Here is a 22,497-nt window from a genome sequence, read left to right as displayed (position 1 = left end):
CGCTTAGCCCAGATCCCCACGGTCCTCTGGACAAATGTCTGTGTGTGTGTCTGTGTGTGTCTGTGGCTGTGACCTTGAGCAGGCGTTTTAACTCTCTAGGCCTGCAGGTATTGGGGGATAGAATAGGGCTCATGATATAAGTGGTGGGCTTGGTGCTTACTGTGTGTCACTGTGCTGAGGACTTTCCTGTGAACCCATCTCCTCCTCAACCTCCCAAATGAAGTGTGTCCCACTGTCCCGGTACCACACACGTCCATCCTGTCCTTGCTCTGCCCACTGTGCCCAGGGTTCCTGCTTCACTCAGGGGAGAAGCTCCCCATCCTTTTGATGGCCTGAGAGGCCCTGCAGAGTCTGGTCCCCTACCTCTTTCCTCCTTTCTCTCCCTTTCTCCCCCTCACTCGTGCTGTCCCCCTACACTGGCCTCCTCTCTCTCTCCTGCACACTCTTCATTCATTCTTCCTGTCTCTGTTTCTTTCATATAACATGTTTTTATCATCTGGATACTTCAGCTTCTCCAACCAAAGTTTTCATTTACCTATTTTTTTTTCTTACTTTCCATTCTCTGCCTACCTGTTTTAGGGAAACAGTAGGTTGTTTGCTCACTTTGTTCACCTTAAGTGGGCTATTTTACCATGCTAATTTTTTCTTTTTTATTATTCTTTTTTTTTTTTTTTTTTTTTTTAGACGGAGTCTCGCTCTGTCACCCAGGCTGGAGTGCAGTGGCCTGATCTCAGCTCACTGCAAGCTCCGCCTCCCGGGTTTATGCCATTCTCCTGCCTCAGCCTCCCGAGTAGCTGGGACTACAGGCACCCGCCACCTCACCCGGCTAGTTTTTTTTGTATTTTTTAGTAGAGACGGGGTTTCACCGTGTTAGCCAGGATGGTCTCGATCTCCTGACCTCGTGATCCGCCCGTCTCGGCCTCCCAAAGTGCTGGGATTAGAGGCTTGAGCCACCGCGCCCGGCCCTTTTTTATTATTCTCACACTAAATCTCAATCAAAGACTTCCTTGATGAAATAAAATTCAGAAGTGGCATTCTCTTTCTGCTTGACTCTGGCTTTCCAAATAATGCTTATTAACTTTGTAAGCCTTTATTAAGTCCCATTTGTCCTCAGAAATTTATACCGAAGTGGAGAGCTGACTATATAAATGAATATAAACCACCCCACCCTACATGGGGTGGGGAGGTGTCTATAATGCTACCACGCACAGCGAGGGTTCCATGGCAAAAGGAGTGGGTCCTATCCTTGCCTAACACAGTCAGAAAGCCTTCTGGGTCAGGTGTTCAACACTGAATCCTTGAACTTGAACCTTGGTATCTGGACCCTGTGGTTCACTGGCCAGAGCTGTGCTGAGAACAATGTGAACAACGTGCTGAGATTGTCCAAAGTCACAGGGAAAATGGCGGAAGGTTCACCCTTGCTATTGCCAGAAAGAGGCATTTATGGATTTTCTTTCCTTTTCTTTCTCTTTTGACAGGGTCTTGCTCTGTCATCCAGGCTGGAGTGCAGTGGCACAATCTTGCCTCACTGCAGCCTTGACCTCCTGGGCTCAAGCGATCCTCCCCCTCAGCCTCCTGAGTAGCTGGGACTAGAGGCATGTGTCACAACACTCAGCTAAGTTTTGTATTTTTTGTAGAGACGGGGTTTCGCCTTGTGGCCCAGGCTGGTCTTTAAATCCTGGACTCAAGTGATCCTTCCACCTCAGCCTCCCAAAGTGCTGGGATTACAGGTGTGGCCACAGTTCCCAGCCTTGTTTTTTTTCTTGTTTCCAGTTTAACTTCATACTGTATACTGTGTGGGCCTTTATTCCTGAATCATGGTTAAACTCCTTAGGCTTGGCCAGGCACGGTGGCTCAAGCCCGTAATCCCAGCACTTTGGGAGGCCGAGATGGGTGGATCACGCGGTCAGGAGATTGAGACCATCTTGGCTAACGCGGTGAAACCCCGTCTCTACTAAAAAAAAATACAAAAAACTAGCCGGGCAAGGTGGCAGGCGCCTGTAGTCCCAGCTACTCGGGAGGCTGAGGCAGGAGAATGGCATGGGCCCGGGAGGCGGAGCTTGCAGTGAGCTGAGATCCGGCCACCGCACTCCCGCCTGGGCAACAGAGCAAGACTCGGTCTCGGCCGGGCGCGGTGGCTCAAGCCTGTAATCCCAGCACTTTGGGAGGCCGAGGCGGGTGGATCACGAGGTCAGGAAATCGAGACTATCCTGGCTAACATGGTGAAACCCCGTCTCTACTAAAAATACAAAAAACTAGCCGGGCGTGGTGGCGGGCGCCTGTAGTCTCAGCTACTTGGGAGGCTGAGGCGGGAGAATGGCGTGAACCCGGGAGGCGGAGCTTGCAGTGAGCCGAGATCACGCCACTGCACTCCAGCCTGGGAGACACAGCGAGACTCCGTCTCAAAAAAAAAAAAAAAAAAAAAAAAGACTCGGTCTCAAAAAAAAAAAAAAAAAGAAAACTCCTTAGGTTTGACTTATGGGCCTCAAAATTATTGGGCAGTTACATTACTTGTCTACCTCCTTATTCCTTATTTTAGTAATCAGTTATTGTGTTAGGCCATTCTTGCATTGCTATAAAGAAATATCTGAGACCGAGTGCGGTGGCTCATACTTGTAATCCCAGCACTTTGGGAGGCCGAGGCAGGTGGATCACAAGGTCAGGAGTTTAAGACCAGCCTGGCCAATATGATGAAACCCCATCTCTACTAAAAATACAAAAATTAGCTGGGCACAGTGGCAGGAGCCTGTAATCCCAGCTACTTGGGAGGCTGAGGCAGGGGAATAGCTTGAACCAGGGTGGCAGAGGTTGTAGTGAGCTGAGATTGAGCCACTGCACTCCAGCCTGTGGGACACAGTGATACTCCGTCTCAAAAAAAAAAAAAAAAAAAAAAAAAAAATCTGAGACTGGGAACTTTACAAGAAAAGAGGTTTAATTGGCTAATGGTTCTGCAGGCTATACAGGAGGTATGACACCAGCATCTGTTTCTGGGGAGGTCTCAGTCTCAGGAAGCTTCTAATCATAGCAGAAGGCAACGGAGAGCAGGCACATTACATGGTGAAAGCCGGAACAAGAGAGACAGGGTGTGGGGGGTGCCATATACTTTTATTTTATTTATTTTTTTGAGATGGAATCTCACTATGTCCCCCAGGCTCGAGTGCAGTGGCGCAATCTTGGCTCGCTGCAGACTTCCTCTCCCAGGTTCCACTGATTCTCCTGCCTCAGTCTCTTGAGTAGCTGGGATTACAGGTGCCCACCGTCACGCCTGGCTAATTTTTGTATTTTTAGTAGAGATGGGATTTTGCCATGTTGCCCAGACTGGTCTTGAACTCCTGGCCTCAAGTGATCTGCTCGCCTTGGCCTTCCAAAGAGCTGGGATTACAGGTGTGACCAGATCTATCATGAACACAGCACCTAGCCATGAGGAATCTGCTCCCATGATCCAAACACCTCGCACCAGGCCCCACCTCCAATACTGGGGATTACAATTCAACATGAGATTTGGGTGGGGACAAATATCCAAACTATGTAAGTTATGCACTCTTTTTTTTTTTTTTTGAGACAGAGTCTCACGCTGTTGCCCAGGCTGGAGTGCAGTGGCGCGATCTCGGCTCACTGCAAGCTCCGCCTCCTGGGTTCACGCCATTCTCCTGCCTCAGCCTCCTGAGTAGCTAGGACTACAGGCGCCCGCCACCGCGCCCGGCTAATTTTTTGTATTTTTAGTAGAGACGGGGTTTCACTGTGGTCTCGATCTCCTGACCTTGTGATCCGCCCGCCTCAGCCTCCCAAAGTGCTGGGATTACAGGCTTGAGCCACCGCGCCCGGCCTTAAGTTATGCACTCTTACTTGGAATTAGCACAATGGATACCCCTCCACTCAACTCCATTCATACAATCACAGATAACTAGGCCAAAAACCAACAATAAAAGGAATACCAAAAGAGGCCATCCAAGGCATTAAGAGATACTCCCCGTAGTGAAGTAAAACAAACATCCTTTCTTGCAGCCAAAAAGCTTTACGCCAAATACTGAATTGTGTGTAGACATACTAATATGAAGCATTTGTTTTTAAGTTTTTGGCATAATTTTGACCATAATTATTTTGACTTTTTAAAAATTAATACCCAGTATTGAGATATTTAAAAAAATAAGTTGAATTTCTCTTAGATTAAGTTCCATTAATATTGTAAATGTTCTCAAATAATAGCCATTAATGGGCAGAACAAATAAAATACTGGATTACCATAAAAAAATGAACCTTGAATCTTTTTTAAAAAATATTGAGGTACAATTTAAATATTGTAAAATTCAACCTATTCAAGTATACAATTCAATGTTTTTTTGTAACTTTACCAAGTAGTGCAACCATCACTATAAATCAATTTTATAGCCAGGAGCAATTGCCTGTGCCTTTAATCCCAGCTGACGCTGGAGGACTGCTTGAGCCCAGGAGTTAAGACTAGCCTAGGCAAAAGGCAAGACCCCATCTCTACAAAAAAAATTTTAAACATTAATCAGGCACAGTTGTTCATGCGTACAGTCCCAGCTACTCAGGTAGCTAAGGTGGGAGGATTGATTGTGCCTGGGAGGTTGAGGCTACAGTGAGCCAGGATCACACCACCGTACTCCAGCCTGGGCAACAGAGCAATATCCAATCTCTTAAAAAATTAATAAAGGGCTGGGCTCATTGGCTCATGCCTGTAATCCTAGCACTTTGGGAGGCCGAGGCGGGAGGATCACAAGGTCAGGAGTTCAATACCAGCCTGGCCAACATTGTGAAACACTGTTTCTACTAAAAATACAAAAATTAGCTGGGTGTGGTGGTGTGATCCCAGCTACTCAGGAGGCTGAGGCAGGAGAATCCCTTGAACCCGGGAGATAGAGGTCAGAGTGCGCCGAGATCGTACCATTGCACTCCAGCTCAGGCGACAGCATGAGACTCCATCTCAAACAACAACAACAACAACAACAACAAATTAATTAAAAATCAATTCTGCAGGCCGGGCGCGGTGGCTCACGCCTGTAATCCCAGCACTTTGGGAGGCTGAGGTGGGCGGACCACAAGGTCAGGAGATCGAGACCATCCTGGCTAACACAGTGAAACCCCATCTCTACTAAAAATGCAAAAAATTAGCCAGGCGTGGCGGTGGGCGCCTGTAGTCCCAGCTACTTGGGAGGCTGAGGCAGGAGAATGGCCCGAACCCGGGAGGCAGAGCTTGCAGGGAGCTGAGATCGTGCCACTGCACTCTAGCCTGGGCGACTGAGCGAGACTCCATCTCAAAAATAAATAAATAAATAAATAAATTCTAGAACATTCTCATGGTTCCCAGGAAGATTCCTCCCTGATGCCCACTTACAGATAATCATGTTCCCACCTCAGCCCCAGCCATTAATCTGTTTACTGTTTCTCTAAATTTGCCTTTCTGGACATTTCATGTAAGTGGACTCATACAATACACAGTTTCTTGTGCCTGGTTTCTTTCGCTTTCCCACCTTTGAGGTTCATCCATACAGCAGCGTGTGTCAGCAGTTTGCTCCTTTCTGTTGTTGAATAGCGTTCCAGTGCATGGATAGAGCACATTTTGCCTATTCATTCATCAGTGGATGGATATTTAGGTAGTTTCCAGTGCTTGGCTATTATGGATTATGCTGTATGAACAGTGACTCACAAGTCTTTGTATAGTACCTGTTTTCATTTCTCTTGGGTAGATACCTAGGGAGTGGAATTGCTGGGTCATATGGTAATTGTATGTTTAACTTTTTGAGGAACCTTCAAACTGTTTTCCAAAGAGGCTGCAACACTTTATATTCCCACCTGCAAAGTATGAGGGTTCTCGTCTTAGTTTGTTTTCTGCTGCTATAACAGAATACCACAGACTGGGTAATTTATAAAGGTCCCACTACTTAATACTGCAAATGGCAATTAAATTTCAATATGGGTTTTAGAGGGGACATTGAAACCATAGCAGTTCTGTTCCTCCACATCCTAGCCAACTTCTGTTATCTGTCTTTGATTAGTCATTTTAGTGTGTGTGAAGTAGTACCTCATGGTGATTTTAATCTGTATTTCCCTAATGACTAATGATGTTGAGCATCTGTGCATATGTTTATTAGCTATTGGCATATCTCCTTTGGAGAAATATCTGTTCATTTCTCTTTCTTATCTGTTCATATCTGCTTCTTTTCTCTTTCTTTTTTAATCCTAACCGATAGACCACCAGGGATTTTGCTCCTTTGTTGTCGTTGTCGTTGTTATTAAGTTGTAGAAGTTCTTTGCAAATACTGGACACAAGTCCGTTATCAGATTTGGTTTGGCAAATATTTTCTCCTAGTCTGCTGCTTCTCTTTTTGTTTTCTTAGTGGTGGCTTTCTTCAGCTTTATTGAGGTATAATTGACAAACAAAATTATATAAATATAAGGTATACTCGATCTTAACCCTAACCTTAATCCTTATTCATCCTCAGTAACTGAAAGTTTGTACCCTTTGACCAACATCTCCCAGTGCTTTGCAACCACCATTCTATTCTTTGGTTTTATGAGTTCAACTTTTAAGATTCCACATGTAAGTGAGACCACGTTCTGTGTCTGGTTTATTTCACTCACCGTAATGCCCTCTGGGCTCAACAGCATTGCACGTGAACACCCTTATGCCCATCACATAGACTCAACAATCGTTAATGTTTTGCCACATTTAATTGATTTATTTGTGTGTATATTTTCCCCCCCCAAACCATTTGAGACCAAGTTGCCAACATCACGACCCTTCTCTGCTAAATACCTCAGCATGCATCTCTTAAGAACAAGATGTTCTTCTAGGCACCCACCAAAGTTAACAATTCCATAATATCACCTAATATCCAGTCCATAGTCAGGTTTCCCTTGTCCCAGAGGGTGCTGTCAAGTTTTTGGATTTTGGCTAATCTGATGATGGATGAGAAACAGTCTCTCAAGTAATTTTCTTGTCTCTTATTATGATTAACAATGGGAATCTTGGCCAGGTGTGGTAGCTCACACCTGTAATCCCAGCACTCTAGGAGGCCGAGGTGGGCGGATCACCTGAGGTCAGGAGTTCGAGACCAGCATGGCCAACATGGTGAAATCTGGTGAAACCCTGTCTCTACCAAAATTACAAAATGAGCCAGGTGTGGTGGCACGTGCCTATAGTCCCAGCTACTAGGGAGGCTGAGACAGGAGAATAGCTTGAACTTGAGAGATGGAGGTTGCAGTGAACTGAGATCATGCCACTGCACTCCAGCCTGGGTGATAGAGCGAGACTCTGTCTCAAAAAGGAAAAAAAAAAAAAAAAGAATGGGCATTTTACGTGTTCAGAAGGACTGTAATTCTTTTTCTATAAACTATCTGCTCACGGTTTTTGTCTATTTTAAAATCATATTTTTGGCTTTTTCATCTCTGTTTTTAAGAACTCCTTTAATATTGGTGAAATTGGCCTTCATCTGTAAATTACAATTTTTTTTCCCATTTGCCTTTATTTTTTATTTATTTATTTTTTTAAAGACGGAGTCTCCCTCTGTTGCCCAGGCTGCAGTGCCGTGGCACGATCTTGGCTCACTGCTCCTGGCTTCACGCCATTCTCCAGTCTCAGCCTCCCAAGTAGCTGGGACTACAGATGCCCGCCACCATGCCCAGCTAATTCTTTTTTTTTTTTTTTTGTATTTTTAGTAGAGATGGGGTTTCACCATATTAGCCAGGATGGTTTCCATCTCCTGACCTTGTGATCTGCCCACCTCGGCCTCCTAAAGTGTTGGGATTACAGGCGTGAGCCACCACACCCAGCCCCATTTGCCTTTTTTAAAAATAAAATTTAACTTTGCTTCTGGAGCTTTAGGCACAAAAAAGCTTTCTACAAATTTGGATTTTTGTTGTTGTTGTTGTTTGTTGTTGTTGTTGTTTTTGGGACGGGGTTTCGCTCTTGTTGCCAAGGCTGGAGTGCAGTGGTGTAATCTCGGCTCACTGCAACTTCCACCTTCTGATTTAAAGCGACTCTCCTGCCTCAGCCTCCCGAGTAGCTGGGATTACAGGTGCCCGCCACCACACCTGGCTAATTTTTGTATTTTTAGTAGAGACGGAGTTTCATCATGTTGGCCAGGCTGGTCTTGAACTCCTGACCTCGTGATCTGCCCTCCACAGCCTCCCAAGGTGCTGGGATTACAGGTGTGAGCCACTGCACCTGGCCGGGTTTAATTTTTATATAGTTGAATTTAATCAAGATTTTCTGGCCGGGCGCGGTGGCTCAAGCCTGTAATCCCAGCACTTTGGGAGGCTGAGGCGGGTGGATCACGAGGTCAGGAGATCGAGACTATCCTGGCTAACATGGTGAAACCCCGTCTCTACTAAAAATACAAAAAACTAGCCGGGCGTGGTGGTGGGCGCCTGTAGTCTCAGCTACTTGGGAGGCTGAGGCGGGATAATGGTGTGAACCAGGGAGGCGGAGCTTGCAGTGAGCCGAGATCACGCCACTGCACTCCAGCCTGGGAGACACAGCGAGACTCCATCTCAAAAAAAAAAAAAAAAAAAAAAAAGATTTTCTTTCACTGTTTGAGTCTTTTGAGTCCTAAATAAAAAATTTTCTTACTTCTGGGTTATAAATAAATTTCCCTCTGTTTTATTTTAAAAGTTGTACACTGGGCAGTGCGGTGGCTCACACCTATAATCCCAGCACTTTGGGAGGCCAAGGCAGATGGATCACTTGAGGTCAGGAGTTTGAGACCAGCCTGACCAACAATGGTGAAACCCCATTTCTACTAAAAATACAAAAATTAGCCAGGCAAGGTAGCGGGTGCCTGTAGTCTCTGTTACTCAGGAGGCTGAGGCAGGAGACTTTTGAACCCAGGAGGTAGAGGTTACAATGAGTAGAGATTGCTCCATGGCACTCCAGCCTGGGTGACAGAGTGAGACTCTGTCTCAAAAAAAAAAAAAAAAGAGTTGTAAACTTTCCTTGGCTGGTCCAAAGGTAGTGAGTTATCTCAATGAATTGTTGACTGTCAGTTACTGATCAAACTCCTTGTTCTACCCTTTCCCCTCTTCTCACTACTGTAGTTGACTAGTCTTAAAAAAAGAAAAAAGAAAAATAAAAAAGAAGTTGTAAGGTGTCATTTTTAAAAATCTGGATCTCTGGACCATTTGGTGTTTATTCTGATGTTTGGTGTGAGGTATGGATCCACTTTTATCTTTTTTTTTTTTTTTTTGAGATGGAGTCTCGCTCTTGTCGCCCAGGCTGGAGTGCAGTGGCCGGATCTCAGCTCACTGCAAGCTCCGCCTCCCAGGTTCACAACATTCTCCTGCCTCAGCCTCCCGAGTAGCTGGGACTACAGGCGCCCGCCACCTCACCCGGCTGGTTTTTTGTATTTTTGTAGTAGAGACGGGGTTTCACCGTGTTAGCCAAGATGGTCTCAATCTCCTGACCTCATGATCCGCCCATCTTGGCCTCCCAAAGTGCTGGGATTACAGGCTTGAGCCACCGCGCCTGGCCTCACTTTTATCTTTTTTCCAAATGGAATGTCATGGTTCCAGCACTGCTTATTAAGAAGTCTTATGTCCCAGTGACCTGAGACGCCACCTTGGCCATGCACCAAATCTTCACATGTACTTGGATACATTTCTGGACTTTCTATTGTGTTCCATTGGTCTGTCTGGCTACGCGTTTCCAGGTACACCATTTTTATTACAGAGGCTTTAAAACATTAAAAAAAAAAAATTTTTTTTAGAGGCCGGGCGCGGTGGCTCACGCCTGTAATCCCAGCAATTTGGGAGGCCGAGGCGGGGCGGATCACGAGGTCAGGAGTTCAAGACCGGCCTGGCCAAAATGATGAAACCCCATCTCTACTAAAAGCTACAAAAATTAGCTGGGTGCAGTGGCATGCGCCTATAATCCCAGCTACTTGGGAGGCTGAGGAAGGAGAATTGCTTGAACCTGGGTGGCAGAGGTTGCAGTGAGCCGAAATCGCACCACGGCACTCCAGCTTGGGCGACAGAGTGAGACTCCATCTCAAAAAAATAAATAAACAAATAAAATTAGAGACATGGTCTCACTCCGTCCCCCAAGCTGAGTGCAGTGGTGTGATCATAGCTCACTGCAGCCTCAGATTCCTTGGTTTAAGTAAGCCTTCCACCTCAGCTTCTGAAATAGCTGAGATTACCAGTGCACACCACCACACTTAGCTTTTAACTTTTTATTTTTGTAGAGATAGAGTATCGCTATGTTGCTCAGGTTGGTCTGAAACTCCTGGGCTCAAGCAATCCTCCCATCACAGCATCTCAACGTGCTGGGGTTACAAGCATGAGCCACTGTGCCTTGCCAATTACAGAAGATTTATGGTGTGTTTTAATGTCTGGTAGGGCTTACCTCCACCCCACTGCCCTTTTTTTTTTTAAAGAAATTCTGCTATTTTTGCTTGTTTATTATTTCTTTTTTTTTTTTTTTTTTTGAGGCGGAGTCTCGCTCTGTCACCCAGGCTGGAGTGCAGTGGCGCGATCTCGGCTCACTGCAAGCTCCGCCTCCCGGGTTCCCCCCATTCTCCTGCCTCAGCCTCCCGAGTAGCTGGGACTACAGGCGCCGCCACCACGCCTGGCTAATTTTTTTGTTTTTTTAGTGGAGACGGGGTTTCATTGTGTTAGCCAGGATGGTCTTGATCTCCTGACCTCGTGATCCGCCCGTCTCGGCCTCCCAAAGTGCTGGGATTACAGGCTTGAGCCACCGCGCCCGGCCTTGTTTATTATTTCATATCAACTCCAGAATCAACTTGTTTAACTCCAGAAAAAAACACCTACCCTCAGTATTTTTGTGACGATCACGTTAAATGGATATATTTGCCTGGGCCAGTTGGACTGTTTGTGGTATTGAGTCATCCTATCCAAGAACAAGGGGTGTTTTCTTCTCATGTTTATAACTCACACCTTCACTGCACACAGAAGGAGGCTCTCTTTGGGGCACAGGCCCTCCGATGGGTTGAAGTGTGCCCCCAAAAAACATATGTTCAAGTCCTAATGCCCAGCACCTTGATCTCAGACTTTCAGGCTCCAGAACCACGAGATGATACATTTTTATTTAAGCTGCTCAGTCTGTGGCACTTTGTTGCGGAAGCCCTAGCAAACTAATTCAGGCCCCCCGGAGGATCTCCTAGGGAAGAACTGAGCAGCCCAGCAACAGCTTGAGGATATCCAGAAACACTTGTGTGCTCTCCTGTCCCTGATCCTGGGCAGGCTCACATAGGCCTGTTTCTTGCCTGCCATGAAGCTAGGTGAGCGGATCAATGAATGCATCGCTTCGGGAGGCTGAGGCAGGAGAATGGCGTGAACCCGGGAGGCGGAGCTTGCAGTGAGCCGAGATCACGCCACTGCACTCCAGCCTGGGCGACAGAGCGAGACTCCATCTCAAAAAAAAAAACAAAAAAACAAAAAAACAAAAAAAACAAATGAATGCATCGCAGTGCTGGAGGTGTGACTTCACTCTCAATGGGTGGCCAAACCCACTGAGGTCAAGGCCAGTGAATAAACCATTTGTCCAATGCAGCTCAGACAGTCAGGCAGGGCCAGGCAGAAAGCCTGAGTTTGGGGCATATTTCTTTTTCTCTTTCCTTTGGAATCTAGAAGCAGCCCCCTGTAAATTATTATTCCAAGAAACAAACAGCAAAATTGTGCAGCACGCCACCCTCATACCATGCCTGCTATGTGCTGTGAAAAGATAAGAACAAAAAACTTGGAAAGCGGAGAGTCAGAGCCCTTGCTGTGTGTCTTTGGACAAGTTAGTTCACCTCTCTGGTCCTCAGTTTCCCCATTTCTTCACATGGAGATAGTAAGGGTACCCATTTCCCAGGGTTAATGTCATGATCACACCAGGAAATGAATATAAAGCACCTAGCAAGTACTGTGTCTTAGTAGAGATTGGCAATTATTAATAAGCACTGCCCCCACGTTACTTACAAAGGCAAAATTGGGATGAACAATTTCTGCATCTTCAGCTATGATTCTGAACATAGTGCCAATAACTTTTCCTCCTCCTTTTCCCAGAGATGAGTTTGGGACAGACAAACTGTGTTCACATTTGCTTCCAACAACATTAGTTACTAAGTGTTTTCTCATTATGAAAATGAAATTATGTCTCAATTCATATTCTGTTTTAGAAAAAGAAAGAAAAGAATCAACAGAAAGCTGTCACTTCTCACCGCAGCATCAGTTCCCCCAGTGGCGGGCGTGGCTTGGGGCCATTGTTGGCAGCTGCATCCTTGCTTCAGGGATGAGGCTTGTGTGAGTCATGGAGGCCCTGCTGTTCCTGGTCCCTTTCCTGGGCTCCTGGGCTCGTCTTCATTTATTTGTTCAACAAGCCTTGCTTTGAGATTTGTACTGGGGACCAAGAGAGACAAGAAACCATGCCCTTGCTTCCAAGCTAGTGGGAGAGAGAGAAATGATCACCGACAGGCCAGTTGCAGTGGCTCACGCCTGTAACCCCGGCACGTTGGGAGCCAAGGCAGGTAGATCATGAGGTCAGGAGTTTGAGACCAGCCTGACCAACATGGTGAAACCCTGTCTCTAATAAAAATACAAAGATGAGCCGGGCGTGGTGGCGGGCGCCTGTAGTCCCAGCTACTCAGGAGGCTGAGGTAGCAGAATTGCTTGAACCCTGGAGGCGGAGCTTGCAGTGAGCTGAGATCGCGCCACTGCACTCCAGCCTGGGTGACAGAGCGAGACTCCATTTCAAAAAAAAAAAAAAAAGAAAGAAAGAAAAAAGAAAATGAACGACAAAGTGGTCTTTAGGGGTTACTACTATTCTTATTTTACAGGGAGGTGAGGCTTCCAGGGGGAAAGTGGTAGGTAACTGAGGCCTTCCTCTCAAAGGCATTTCCTCCAGGTATTTCTATCCGACATCAGCCTTTACATCTCCAAGTAGACGTCCTCTCCTCTGGGCATCTTCCCTGGGTACCCAGTTTCTACCCTGGCACTTAACAAGTCTGTCCCACCACTGGAACGGCTGTTGACTGAATGACTGTAGCACTCAATTCTTTTCCATCTTCAACCTTTTACACTTCACTGCATCTACTGGCTCTAAGATGTCATCAGTTCTGAGGCCCTTTCATTAATTTATGCACCATTAAGAAAGGAATATGCTGTCAATTAACGATGACATGCTTCCAATTGTTACGTCCTGAGAAATGCTAAAATATGAAAACTGTGCCTTCAACACAATGAATTATATGATGAAAGCAATTACTGCTTTTAAAAACATCCAGCCGGGCGCGGTGGCTCAAGCCTGTAATCCCAGTACTTTGGGAGGCCGAGACGGGTGGATCACTAGATCAGAAGATCGAGACCATCCTGGCTAACACGGTGAAACCCCGTCTCTACTAAAAAATACAAAAAACTAGCCGGGCGAGGTGGCAGGCGCCTGTAGTCCCAGCTACTCAGGAGGCTGAGGCAGGAGAATGGCCCGAACCCGGGAGGCGGAGCTTGCAGTGAGCTGAGATCCGGCCACTGCACTCCAGCCTGGGCGACAGAGCGAGACTCCGTCTCAAAAAAAAAAAAATAATAAATAAATAAATAAAAATAAAAAAAAATAAAAACATCCGAGGGGAAGAAGATTTTATAAATATCTATATAATAATAATAACAAAGTTTTCTAAACACTTACTCTGTGCCAGGCATTGTTCTAAAGTACTTTTCATCCATGAGCTCCTATCGGGGTTGGCAAACTTTTCCTGTAAAGGGATAAGGGTAAATATTTGAGGCTTTGTGAGCCATACTGTCTCTGTCACAATATACACCTCCCATTGTAGTGTGAAAGCAGCCACAGATACCACGTAAAGGAATGGGTGTGGCTGTGTTCCAATAAAACTTCATTTATGGACAATGAAGTTTGAATTTTATATGACATTCACATGTCATAAAATATGATTCTTCTTTTGATTTTTCCCCCCAACCATTTAAAACATAAAAACCAGTCTTAGTTTGTGGTTTGTACAAAAAGAGGTAGCGAGCTAGGTTTGGCTTACAGGCTATAGTTTGCCAATCACTGTCTTATATAACCTTCCTATCAATCCTACAAGATCGATACGATTATTATTCCCTCTTTAAAGATGAGAAAACTGAGTCTCACAGAGCTAAAGTAACGTGCCCAAATACACACAGCTGGTGAGTAAGCAAGCTGGGATTCTAATTCAGGAGGTCTAACTCTGTAACTTGGTTTTAAGGACAATGCTGTAACCTTCATATGGTTGCCTTCTAATCTTACCTTTTATTCTTTGTTACAAAAGTTACACATTTAAGTTTAAAAAGTTCAAATCACTCAGAGTCATAAGGAAGAAAATGAGAGGAACTCCACCCTCCAAAGATAAACACTGTTAAGGGTTTGGACACACAGCTCACACAATGCTGACTGGTTAGAATGTTCTGAACACTGTGTGACTTTGGACAGATTGCCTAACCTCTCTGGGCCCTTGTCTCTCAAATGAGGAGGTTAGACAGGATGACACAGTTTGGTGGGCCCTGCCAGGTCTGAGCATGGAGATCTGTTTGTAAGGATTGTGCAATGACAGCTAGCTCTGTCCCAACTGCCTGGGTGTAGAGGGTGATGTCAGCCCTTTGCCAGTCCCTCAAGGTAGGCCCGAGTGGCTACAGAGTCTCTTGAGCAGGGGCATGAGGGCCTGAGTTGGGAGTCTTAGGAGGCTCCAGGCTCCCTGCTGGGCTGACACCAGGGACCACTCTGTCCAGTGAGAAGAGCTCCAGGAAGCTGGGAGGCAGAGGCTCCAGGCAGTGCTGCCGGACATGGGGCTGGCAGACTGGCAGACGCAGAGGCCTCAACAGAGCCAGGCCCAGCTCCCTCTCTCAAGTCAGACAGGCGCTGGGTTTGGATCTGCGTCTGATGATTATCAGCTTTATGACCTCAGGCATGTGACCTTTGGCATGTCTCCTCTCTGAGCCTCTTTTCTTGCCTATAAAATGGGGACAACAAGCACCTCACAGGATCACTGTCAGATTCATGGAAAGATACCTGTAATGCACCTGGCCCAGAGGTGAGGCCTAATAAGTGTCAATGACCACCCTCCACCCTTCTGACACTTTTCAACAGTACCCTTTGAAACAATTCTACCGTTTCCCAAATTGTGAACCTACTATGTGCCAGGCACCACATCAAAGGTAGTAGGCTGGGGAGTGCAATGCTGAGAAAAACACACCCCTTGTCTTCAAGCTGACAAGCTCACACCCTGTGGGGAGTACGACAAAGATCTAGGTGACTTGTACACAATGAGAATACATGGACAATGTCCTCCAGGCCAAGAAGAGGGAGCAGTTGGAGGAACCCAAGGAGTCTTCACTTGGAAAGCCCAGAGGGGCCACTGTCTGGCAGGGGGTGGGGGAGGAATGTAAGCAAAGATGTGGCAGAGGACAAGAACATTCTAGGAACACAGGCCCACAGAATTTTCCTGGAGCACAAGAGAGAAAGAAAAGAGAGTGGGAAGCTGAGCCATATAGATGGCGAGGCTCAGTAGCAGTGCGTTTTGGATTTGCTAAGAAATGGGGAGTTGTAGAAGGATATTGAGGGGAGGAACCCCATACACCACAGGGGAGACAGGAAAAAGGCCGTGGGTTTTCAAAGAGGGAACATGAATGTGGGACCCTGCTCCCCCTCTTGAGAACACCCCCTTTGGGTGTCATCCATATCAGGTTCTTACACACTGTTTCACTTGGTCCTAAATGGATGTTATTCCCAGTTTACAAATGGGGAAACAGAAGCTCAGAAATGGTCAGCTGCTTGCCCAAGGTCACCGAGCAGACAGTGAGCGGGGGCCTCTTTCTGACTGTCATTGGGGGAGCTCCACTCTTCTCAAACTGTGATCCCAATAGAGATCCAAAGTCGCCTTTGAGAGCAGGATTAGGACAGGGACTATGAGCTAGGGCCAACCCTGGCTACACCCAGTCTCCCCAAAGTCCTTGGAGGTGTGTGTTATTATTATTCTCTCCATCATGGGAAGGAGGGGGTGGAGCTCAGCACCATGGGAGGACTTACTCAAGGCCACACATTAAAGGTAGGGAATCCCGGCCAGCTTTTGGGGGAGTATGGAACTCTGAGCCCTTCTTCCCGCTACTCCACACTGCCTCCAGGTTTATTCCTAAGCAGGACTAGGTAGAACTGGGAACAGCCCAGGTCAGAAAGGCCCAATTCTCTCCCCTGAGTCAACATCCACTGATTTATCTGCTTCATTCCCTCTGGCGGCCAGGCCCACAAGGCCAAGTCCCCCACTCCTGTGGTTACAGAGACCAGATGATGCTGGGCTCTCTTTGGCTCCATCCTCAGTCAGAAGCAGCATCTCCACTGCCTGGATTGGGGGCCTAGGTGGCTACACGTTTACCACTTGCCTCTAGGCAGGTGACCCACCGTGAGCGCTGTGTGGTAGAGGGTCTTAAAGAGGAGCTCTCCCTGAGTCGGGCCCCTGTCCGCTGATGTCTCTCATAAGCAGATGGCTTGCAGTGACCTTCTCCCTGGTTCTCAGGCAAGTCTCTGAAAGGCACAGGGACAGAACCATTCTGCTGGGAAGGGGAAACCCTAGAGATACAGTGAATCATAAAGAGCAGGGGTGGGGTAGGGCCTGGGTTCCCTAACCCCCCCATCTCTCACTTGGGCCTCAAACCATCTACAAAGTGGGCCAGTGTAGACCCACGGTACAGATGTGGGCTTGGAGGCTCAGTAGGGGTCGAGACTCACCTCTGACCATCCAGCAGCAAAATGACAGGGTTCAAGTCTACTTTTATACTCTTTCCAGCAAGGGAGGAGAGAGAAGAGCAGGAGAGGCCAGAAGATACCTGGCTCTAGGGCCAGACTGTGCCACTACTACCATGATAATGGCACTAAAGAGAATCTTGCTCTGTCACCAGGCTAGAGTGCCATAGTGTGATCTTGGCTCACTGCAACCTCCGCCTCCTGGGCTTCAGGCGATTCTCCTGCCTCAGCCTCCCGAGTAACTGGGATTACAGGCGTCCACCACTACGCCCAGATAATTTTTGCATGTTTAGCAGAGACGGGGTTTCACCGTGTTAGCCAGGATGGTCTCGATCTCCTGAACTTGTGATCCGCCTGCCTCAGCCTCCCAAAGTGCTGGGATTACAGGTGTGAGCCACAGCACCCAGCCCTTAAAAGAGTTTTCTTGTTGAAAAATTTCGGTAGGGAAAGGTATAATGAATTCTCTTGGTGAGAGAAAAAAAAATGGGACAAATCAAGTCGGTATGCAGTGAAAAGTCAGCAGCTGTAACATTCTATGATTCAACGCAAAAAGTATGTTGAGTTCCTCAGCTGAATAAGTAGTATAAACAAATAATTTCTTTTTCTTCTATCTCTCCATACAGGGAGGGTGTTGCTCTTATCTGAGGACCTCTTTGCTGTCCTCGACCAATGTTCAAATGAAGGTAGAAAACGCCCTTTTAAAAAAAAGCACTCCATTCCCTGAACTTTTCTAGAAGAATCCAGGCAGAACGTTTGCGCAGGCGAAAACACACAAGCTAAGCGAGGCAAATGCAGAAGTTGCCTCTGGTGATACAGCTCGCACAACGACGACAGAGGGTGGCCAGTGAAATCCCCTCCCCCAGGAGGGGAGGAAACCGCAGAATGTTCCTGACTCGGCACCCGGGCCGGTGGCGCAATGTTTATGTTTGTGTACCTAGCGCGTCGCGTCGCTGCAGCAGGCTGTGCTGTCCAGGGGGCCGTCACTGGGACTCAGGGCATGGATATCGCTGGGCGTTGGGGGCGGGGGGTCTTCCCAAGCGTTGCGATCCATGTCCTGGCAGTCCGCCCAGAACGGCCCGGGATTGGATTTTGCCTTCAGCCTATAACGGAAGCGACGACAGGGAGCGAGGGTTGGGGCCGGCTTCTGTTCCGGGTTGGAGCCCCCCAGCCCAGCGCTTAGTGGGCGCTCACTCAGTATACTGCCTATTTGTGTAATAAAGGGATGGAGAAGCTCGGTCTGGAGCCAAGGTGACAGAAACGTGTCGGGCGGCCCCTGGGGGGCGCCGTCGAGTCGCGCTGCGGGTCGCCCCTCACCCCTCCAAACGCCAAACCCGGGAATCCACCGCGGGGCCTTGCGACCCCCGACCGGGATTTCAGCCCCTTGACCTGCCTTCCTTGGCTCCAAGTCTTCCGGGGGCCACAGACTAGGAATAGCATTATTTCCCGGTGGGGGTTTGCTCGCTTACACTTTCATGGCAAATGTAGATATTTTAAAGCCACCTTAAAGAAAGTCGGGGAAACAGGAAAGCATTGCCCTGAACCTCTCCGCCCCAACTCGCTCGAGTCGTTTTTGGTAGGAACGACTTTTCTATCGGCAGAGCTGTTCATTTTTCTCCAAACTTCATCTTAGGCGCCTCTGTGCTGCCCCACGCGCCGCCCCACCCCACACCCCAGTAGTGTGGTTCTGGGCAAGTCAGTAGCTTCGCTTGGGGAACCTCAGTTTCCCCGCCTGTTAGTGATGAGGAAATGAGAGAAAGGGGCACAAGAGTATGCAAAAGCGCAGGAAGCCCCTTTCGGCTCAGGTCGAAGGCCGAGGGGCACGGGGAAGGGGACTCGGGGAGGGAGAGACGGAGGAGCGGCGAGGCCAAGGCAGATGGCACGTCGCCCATTCTCCCGGCCGCTCGCATCCCAGAGGTCAGCCTCAGCTGGCAGCGAGCCCTCCGCCTCCCCGCTGGGCCCGGAGCGCGGCGCGGGCCCAGTCCCTGGGGACGCGCCAAGAGCAGGCCGGACGGCAGGGCGGGGGCCGGGCCGCGAGCCAGCGCGCAGCGAGCGGACCCAGCTCCGAGGCTGATGACGTCTTCCCCTGTAGCTCGGCGGCGCCGGGCCGGGCAGGGCGGGTGACGTCACCGCCCCGTCACGTGATCACCATTCAAACAAACACCCTCCTCCCCCTGCGCGCGGGTCAGGCCCGCCCCGTCGCCCAGAGGCCTCATATAAACGAGCTCCCCAGATAGGGCTCGCTGCGAAGGACGTTCGGGCTGTGTGTGCGACGTGGTTCGAAGGGGCAGTCGGGGCAACCGCGAAGAAGCCGAAGAGCCCAGAGCCCCGCGTGACGCTCCTCTCTCAGTCCAAAAGCAGCTTTTGGTTCGGCGCAGAGCGACCCGGGGGTCTAGCTTTTCCTCGAAAGGCGCCGCCCTGCCCTTGGCCCCGAGGACAAAGAGCACCGCAGGGCTGATCACGCTGGGGGCGCTGAGGCCGGCCATGGTCATGGAAGTGGGCACCCTGGACGCTGGAGGCCTGCGGGCGCTGCTGAGGGAGCGCGCGGCGCAATGCCTGCTGCTGGACTGCCGCTCCTTCTTCGCCTTCAACGCCGGCCACATCGCCGGCTCTGTCAACGTGCGCTTCAGCACCATCGTGCGGCGCCGGGCCAAGGGCGCCATGGGCCTGGAGCACATCGTGCCCAACGCCGAGCTGCGCGGCCGCCTGCTGGCCGGCGCCTACCACGCCGTGGTGTTGCTGGACGAGCGCAGCGCCGCCCTGGACGGCGCCAGGCGCGACGGCACCCTGACTCTGGCGGCCGGTGCGCTCTGCCGCGAGGCGCGCGCCGCGCAAGTCTTCTTCCTCAAAGGTACGCCCTCGGGGAAGCTCGGGGCGGGCCGCACACCCCTGAGATTTTGCCCGGTACCCTCGGCTCTTGGCTCCCGGGGGGTCGCCCCACCTGCAGCGCGTGGGCGCTGGAGTACATTTATCTCTGGAACTTGTCATTGGCTTTGTTTGGCTCTGGGAACAAAGACTTGCCTGGGCCTTTCCGCTGTAAACTTCCAGCCCTTGGTGGGTGGGGGAGTCGTATGAAGGTGCCCTGTCCCGGCGTCACTGAGGAAAAAAAAAATGTCTTTGTATTCCCAGGAGGATACGAAGCGTTTTCGGCTTCCTGCCCGGAGCTGTGCAGCAAACAGTCGACCCCCATGGGGCTCAGCCTTCCCCTGAGTACTAGCGTCCCTGACAGCGCGGAATCTGGGTGCAGTTCCTGCAGTACCCCACTCTACGATCAGGTTAGTAGGTGTCCCTGCCACAGGGGAGAAGTAAGAACTGGCAAAGGCACGGAGGAGTGGTGCCAGGGAGAATATAGAAAGTGACCTGCAGCATTATTTATAACGGAGGGGACACAGGGATATGATTGTAGGCTCTACAGAAATGAATTTGCTGGTCCTGCCCAGGCAAATGGGCTTAGTTCCCTATTTATTTATCCTCCAGCAACAGAACTGAGTTCACTCGCTATCTGAAATTGACTTTTCCAGCAGAAAGTTTTTGTGGGTGTGGGCACTGGCCTTGGCTTTGAGCGAGCTTGATGAATGTTGGATATTTCTGGATTTCAGGGTGGCCCGGTGGAAATCCTGCCCTTTCTGTACCTGGGCAGTGCCTATCACGCTTCCCGCAAGGACATGCTGGATGCCTTGGGCATCACTGCCTTGATCAACGTCTCAGCCAATTGTCCCAACCATTTTGAGGGTCACTACCAATACAAGAGCATCCCTGTGGAGGACAACCACAAGGCAGACATCAGCTCCTGGTTCAACGAGGCCATTGACTTCATAGGTAAATGGAATGGATGCCTGGGGCTTTTCTGCCTCTCTGTTCTCATTTTAGCCCCTAAGCCCAACCTCTGTGGCAAGAGCTTGAAGTCTTATGAGCCTTCTTCCAGACATTCAGTATCAGTCTGGTGTGGGCAACATTCCTGCAAAATGTGAATTTGATTCAATGTCCCACTTTACAGATTTGCAAACTGGGGCTCACAAAGTTGAATTGACTGGTGTGAGATCTATCTGCTGAGTGGAAATCCCCAGTCTGAGTTTAAATCCTGTGCCATCCTTTGCGCAGTGCCCAAGTTGCTTCCATGAACAGTAGCCATGTGATGGCGTGTGGTGATGTTGACCATTTCTAGACAAGACACACATGACCTTTCTCAGATACACTGTACCTGGGCTTGGGGTGGTTCTCCTGAGCTCTCCAGTAACCAGCCGCTCCTTTTGTTTTCTAGACTCCATCAAGAATGCTGGAGGAAGGGTGTTTGTCCACTGCCAGGCGGGCATTTCCCGGTCAGCTACTATCTGCCTTGCTTACCTCATGAGGACTAACCGAGTCAAGCTAGACGAGGCCTTTGAGTTTGTGAAGCAGAGGCGAAGCATCATCTCCCCCAACTTCAGCTTCATGGGCCAGCTGCTGCAGTTTGAGTCCCAGGTGCTGGCCCCACACTGCTCGGCAGAGGCTGGGAGCCCCGCCATGGCTGTGCTCGACCGAGGCACCTCCACCACCACTGTGTTCAACTTCCCCGTCTCCATCCCTGTCCACTCCACGAACAGTGCGCTGAGCTACCTTCAGAGTCCCATCACGACCTCTCCCAGCTGCTGAAAGGCTGTGGGAGGTGAGGCTCTTCACATCCCACTGGGACTCCAGGCTCCTTGAGAGGAGAAATACAGTAACTCTGGGAGGGGCTCGAGAGGGCTGGTCTTTATTTATTTAACTTCGCCCGAGTTCCACTGGGTTCCTAAGCAGTCGTTGTGATGACTTAGCGTCAAGACATCTGCTGAACTCAGCACATTCGGGACCAATATGTAGTGGGTACATCAAGTCCCTCTGACAAAATGGGGCAGAAGAGAAAGGACTCAGTGTGTGAGCCAGTTTCTTTTTGCTCGCTCCTGTTTTTTGTAGAATCTCTTCATGCTTGACATACCTACCAGTATTATCATTCCCGACGACACATATACATATGAGAATATACCTTATTTATTTTTGTGGAGGTGTCTGCCTCCACAAATGTCATTGTCTACTCCTAGAAGAACCAAATACCTCAATTTTTGTTTTTGAGTACTGTACTATCCTGTAAATATATCGTAAGCAGGTTTGTTTTCAGCACTGATGGAAAATACCAGTGTTGGGGTTTTTTTTTAGTTGCCAACAGTTGTATGTTTGCTGATTATTTATGACCTGAAATAATATATTTCTTCTTCTAAGAAGACATTTTGTTACATAAGGATAACTTTTTTATACAATGGAATAAATTACGGCATTTCTATTGAAATTTCAATGCTTTTATTTCTTTGGCAACCACACCCAGTCCCTCTCCCACTAGTGAACTAGGGAAGAATTTCGACAAGGGCCTGCAGAATGTGTTGAGATCTGATCCCTGTGGTGGCCCATTGGTCCCATGAAATGGCTGGGTTGCAAGGGAGGAAGACAAGTGAGTATCATGAAACACCAGATGCTACAACTGAACTCTTAGTATTGGATCAGTGTGTCTGCCCATGCCCATTTTAGCAGCTCTGTAACCTACTATGTCACCCAGGATGCTAAGGTGTCCCCAGAGCTAAAGCTAGGAGGAAATCGCCACTTGCCTGGATTACCTTTTTCGTTTAATACCCTCCTCAGGTTAATATAAAAAGTCACCTGACCGTCTCTGAGCTGTGCTGGAGTTAAGAGGAGACAAAAGTTTTTCCAAACACATGATATAAGGCAGTGTGTGCTACCTGCCCCCAGAGAAACTCAGCAAG

At 48.7% G+C, this 22,497-nt stretch overlaps 1 protein-coding gene across 1 annotated transcript; it reads left to right on the top strand.

Annotated features, from left to right (window-relative positions):
• The first annotated feature begins 18,971 nt into the window (after positions 1-18,971).
• Positions 18,972-22,028, top strand: DUSP1 (dual specificity phosphatase 1). Its single transcript, XM_005558532.5, has 4 exons — positions 18,972-19,577; positions 19,856-20,001; positions 20,326-20,545; positions 20,988-22,028. Exons 1-4 carry the CDS (start codon positions 19,211-19,213, stop codon positions 21,356-21,358), a joined length of 1,104 nt encoding a protein of 367 aa, XP_005558589.1. The 5' UTR covers positions 18,972-19,210; the 3' UTR covers positions 21,359-22,028.
• The last annotated feature ends 469 nt before the right edge of the window (positions 22,029-22,497 follow it).

Source organism: Macaca fascicularis, chromosome 6 (genome assembly GCF_037993035.2).
Source record: "Macaca fascicularis isolate 582-1 chromosome 6, T2T-MFA8v1.1".
In the NCBI taxonomy this organism is placed as follows: domain Eukaryota; kingdom Metazoa; phylum Chordata; class Mammalia; order Primates; family Cercopithecidae; genus Macaca; species Macaca fascicularis.
The sequence above is the reverse complement of the archived record's forward strand: the minus strand, read 5'-3'. Positions and strand labels throughout refer to the sequence as shown.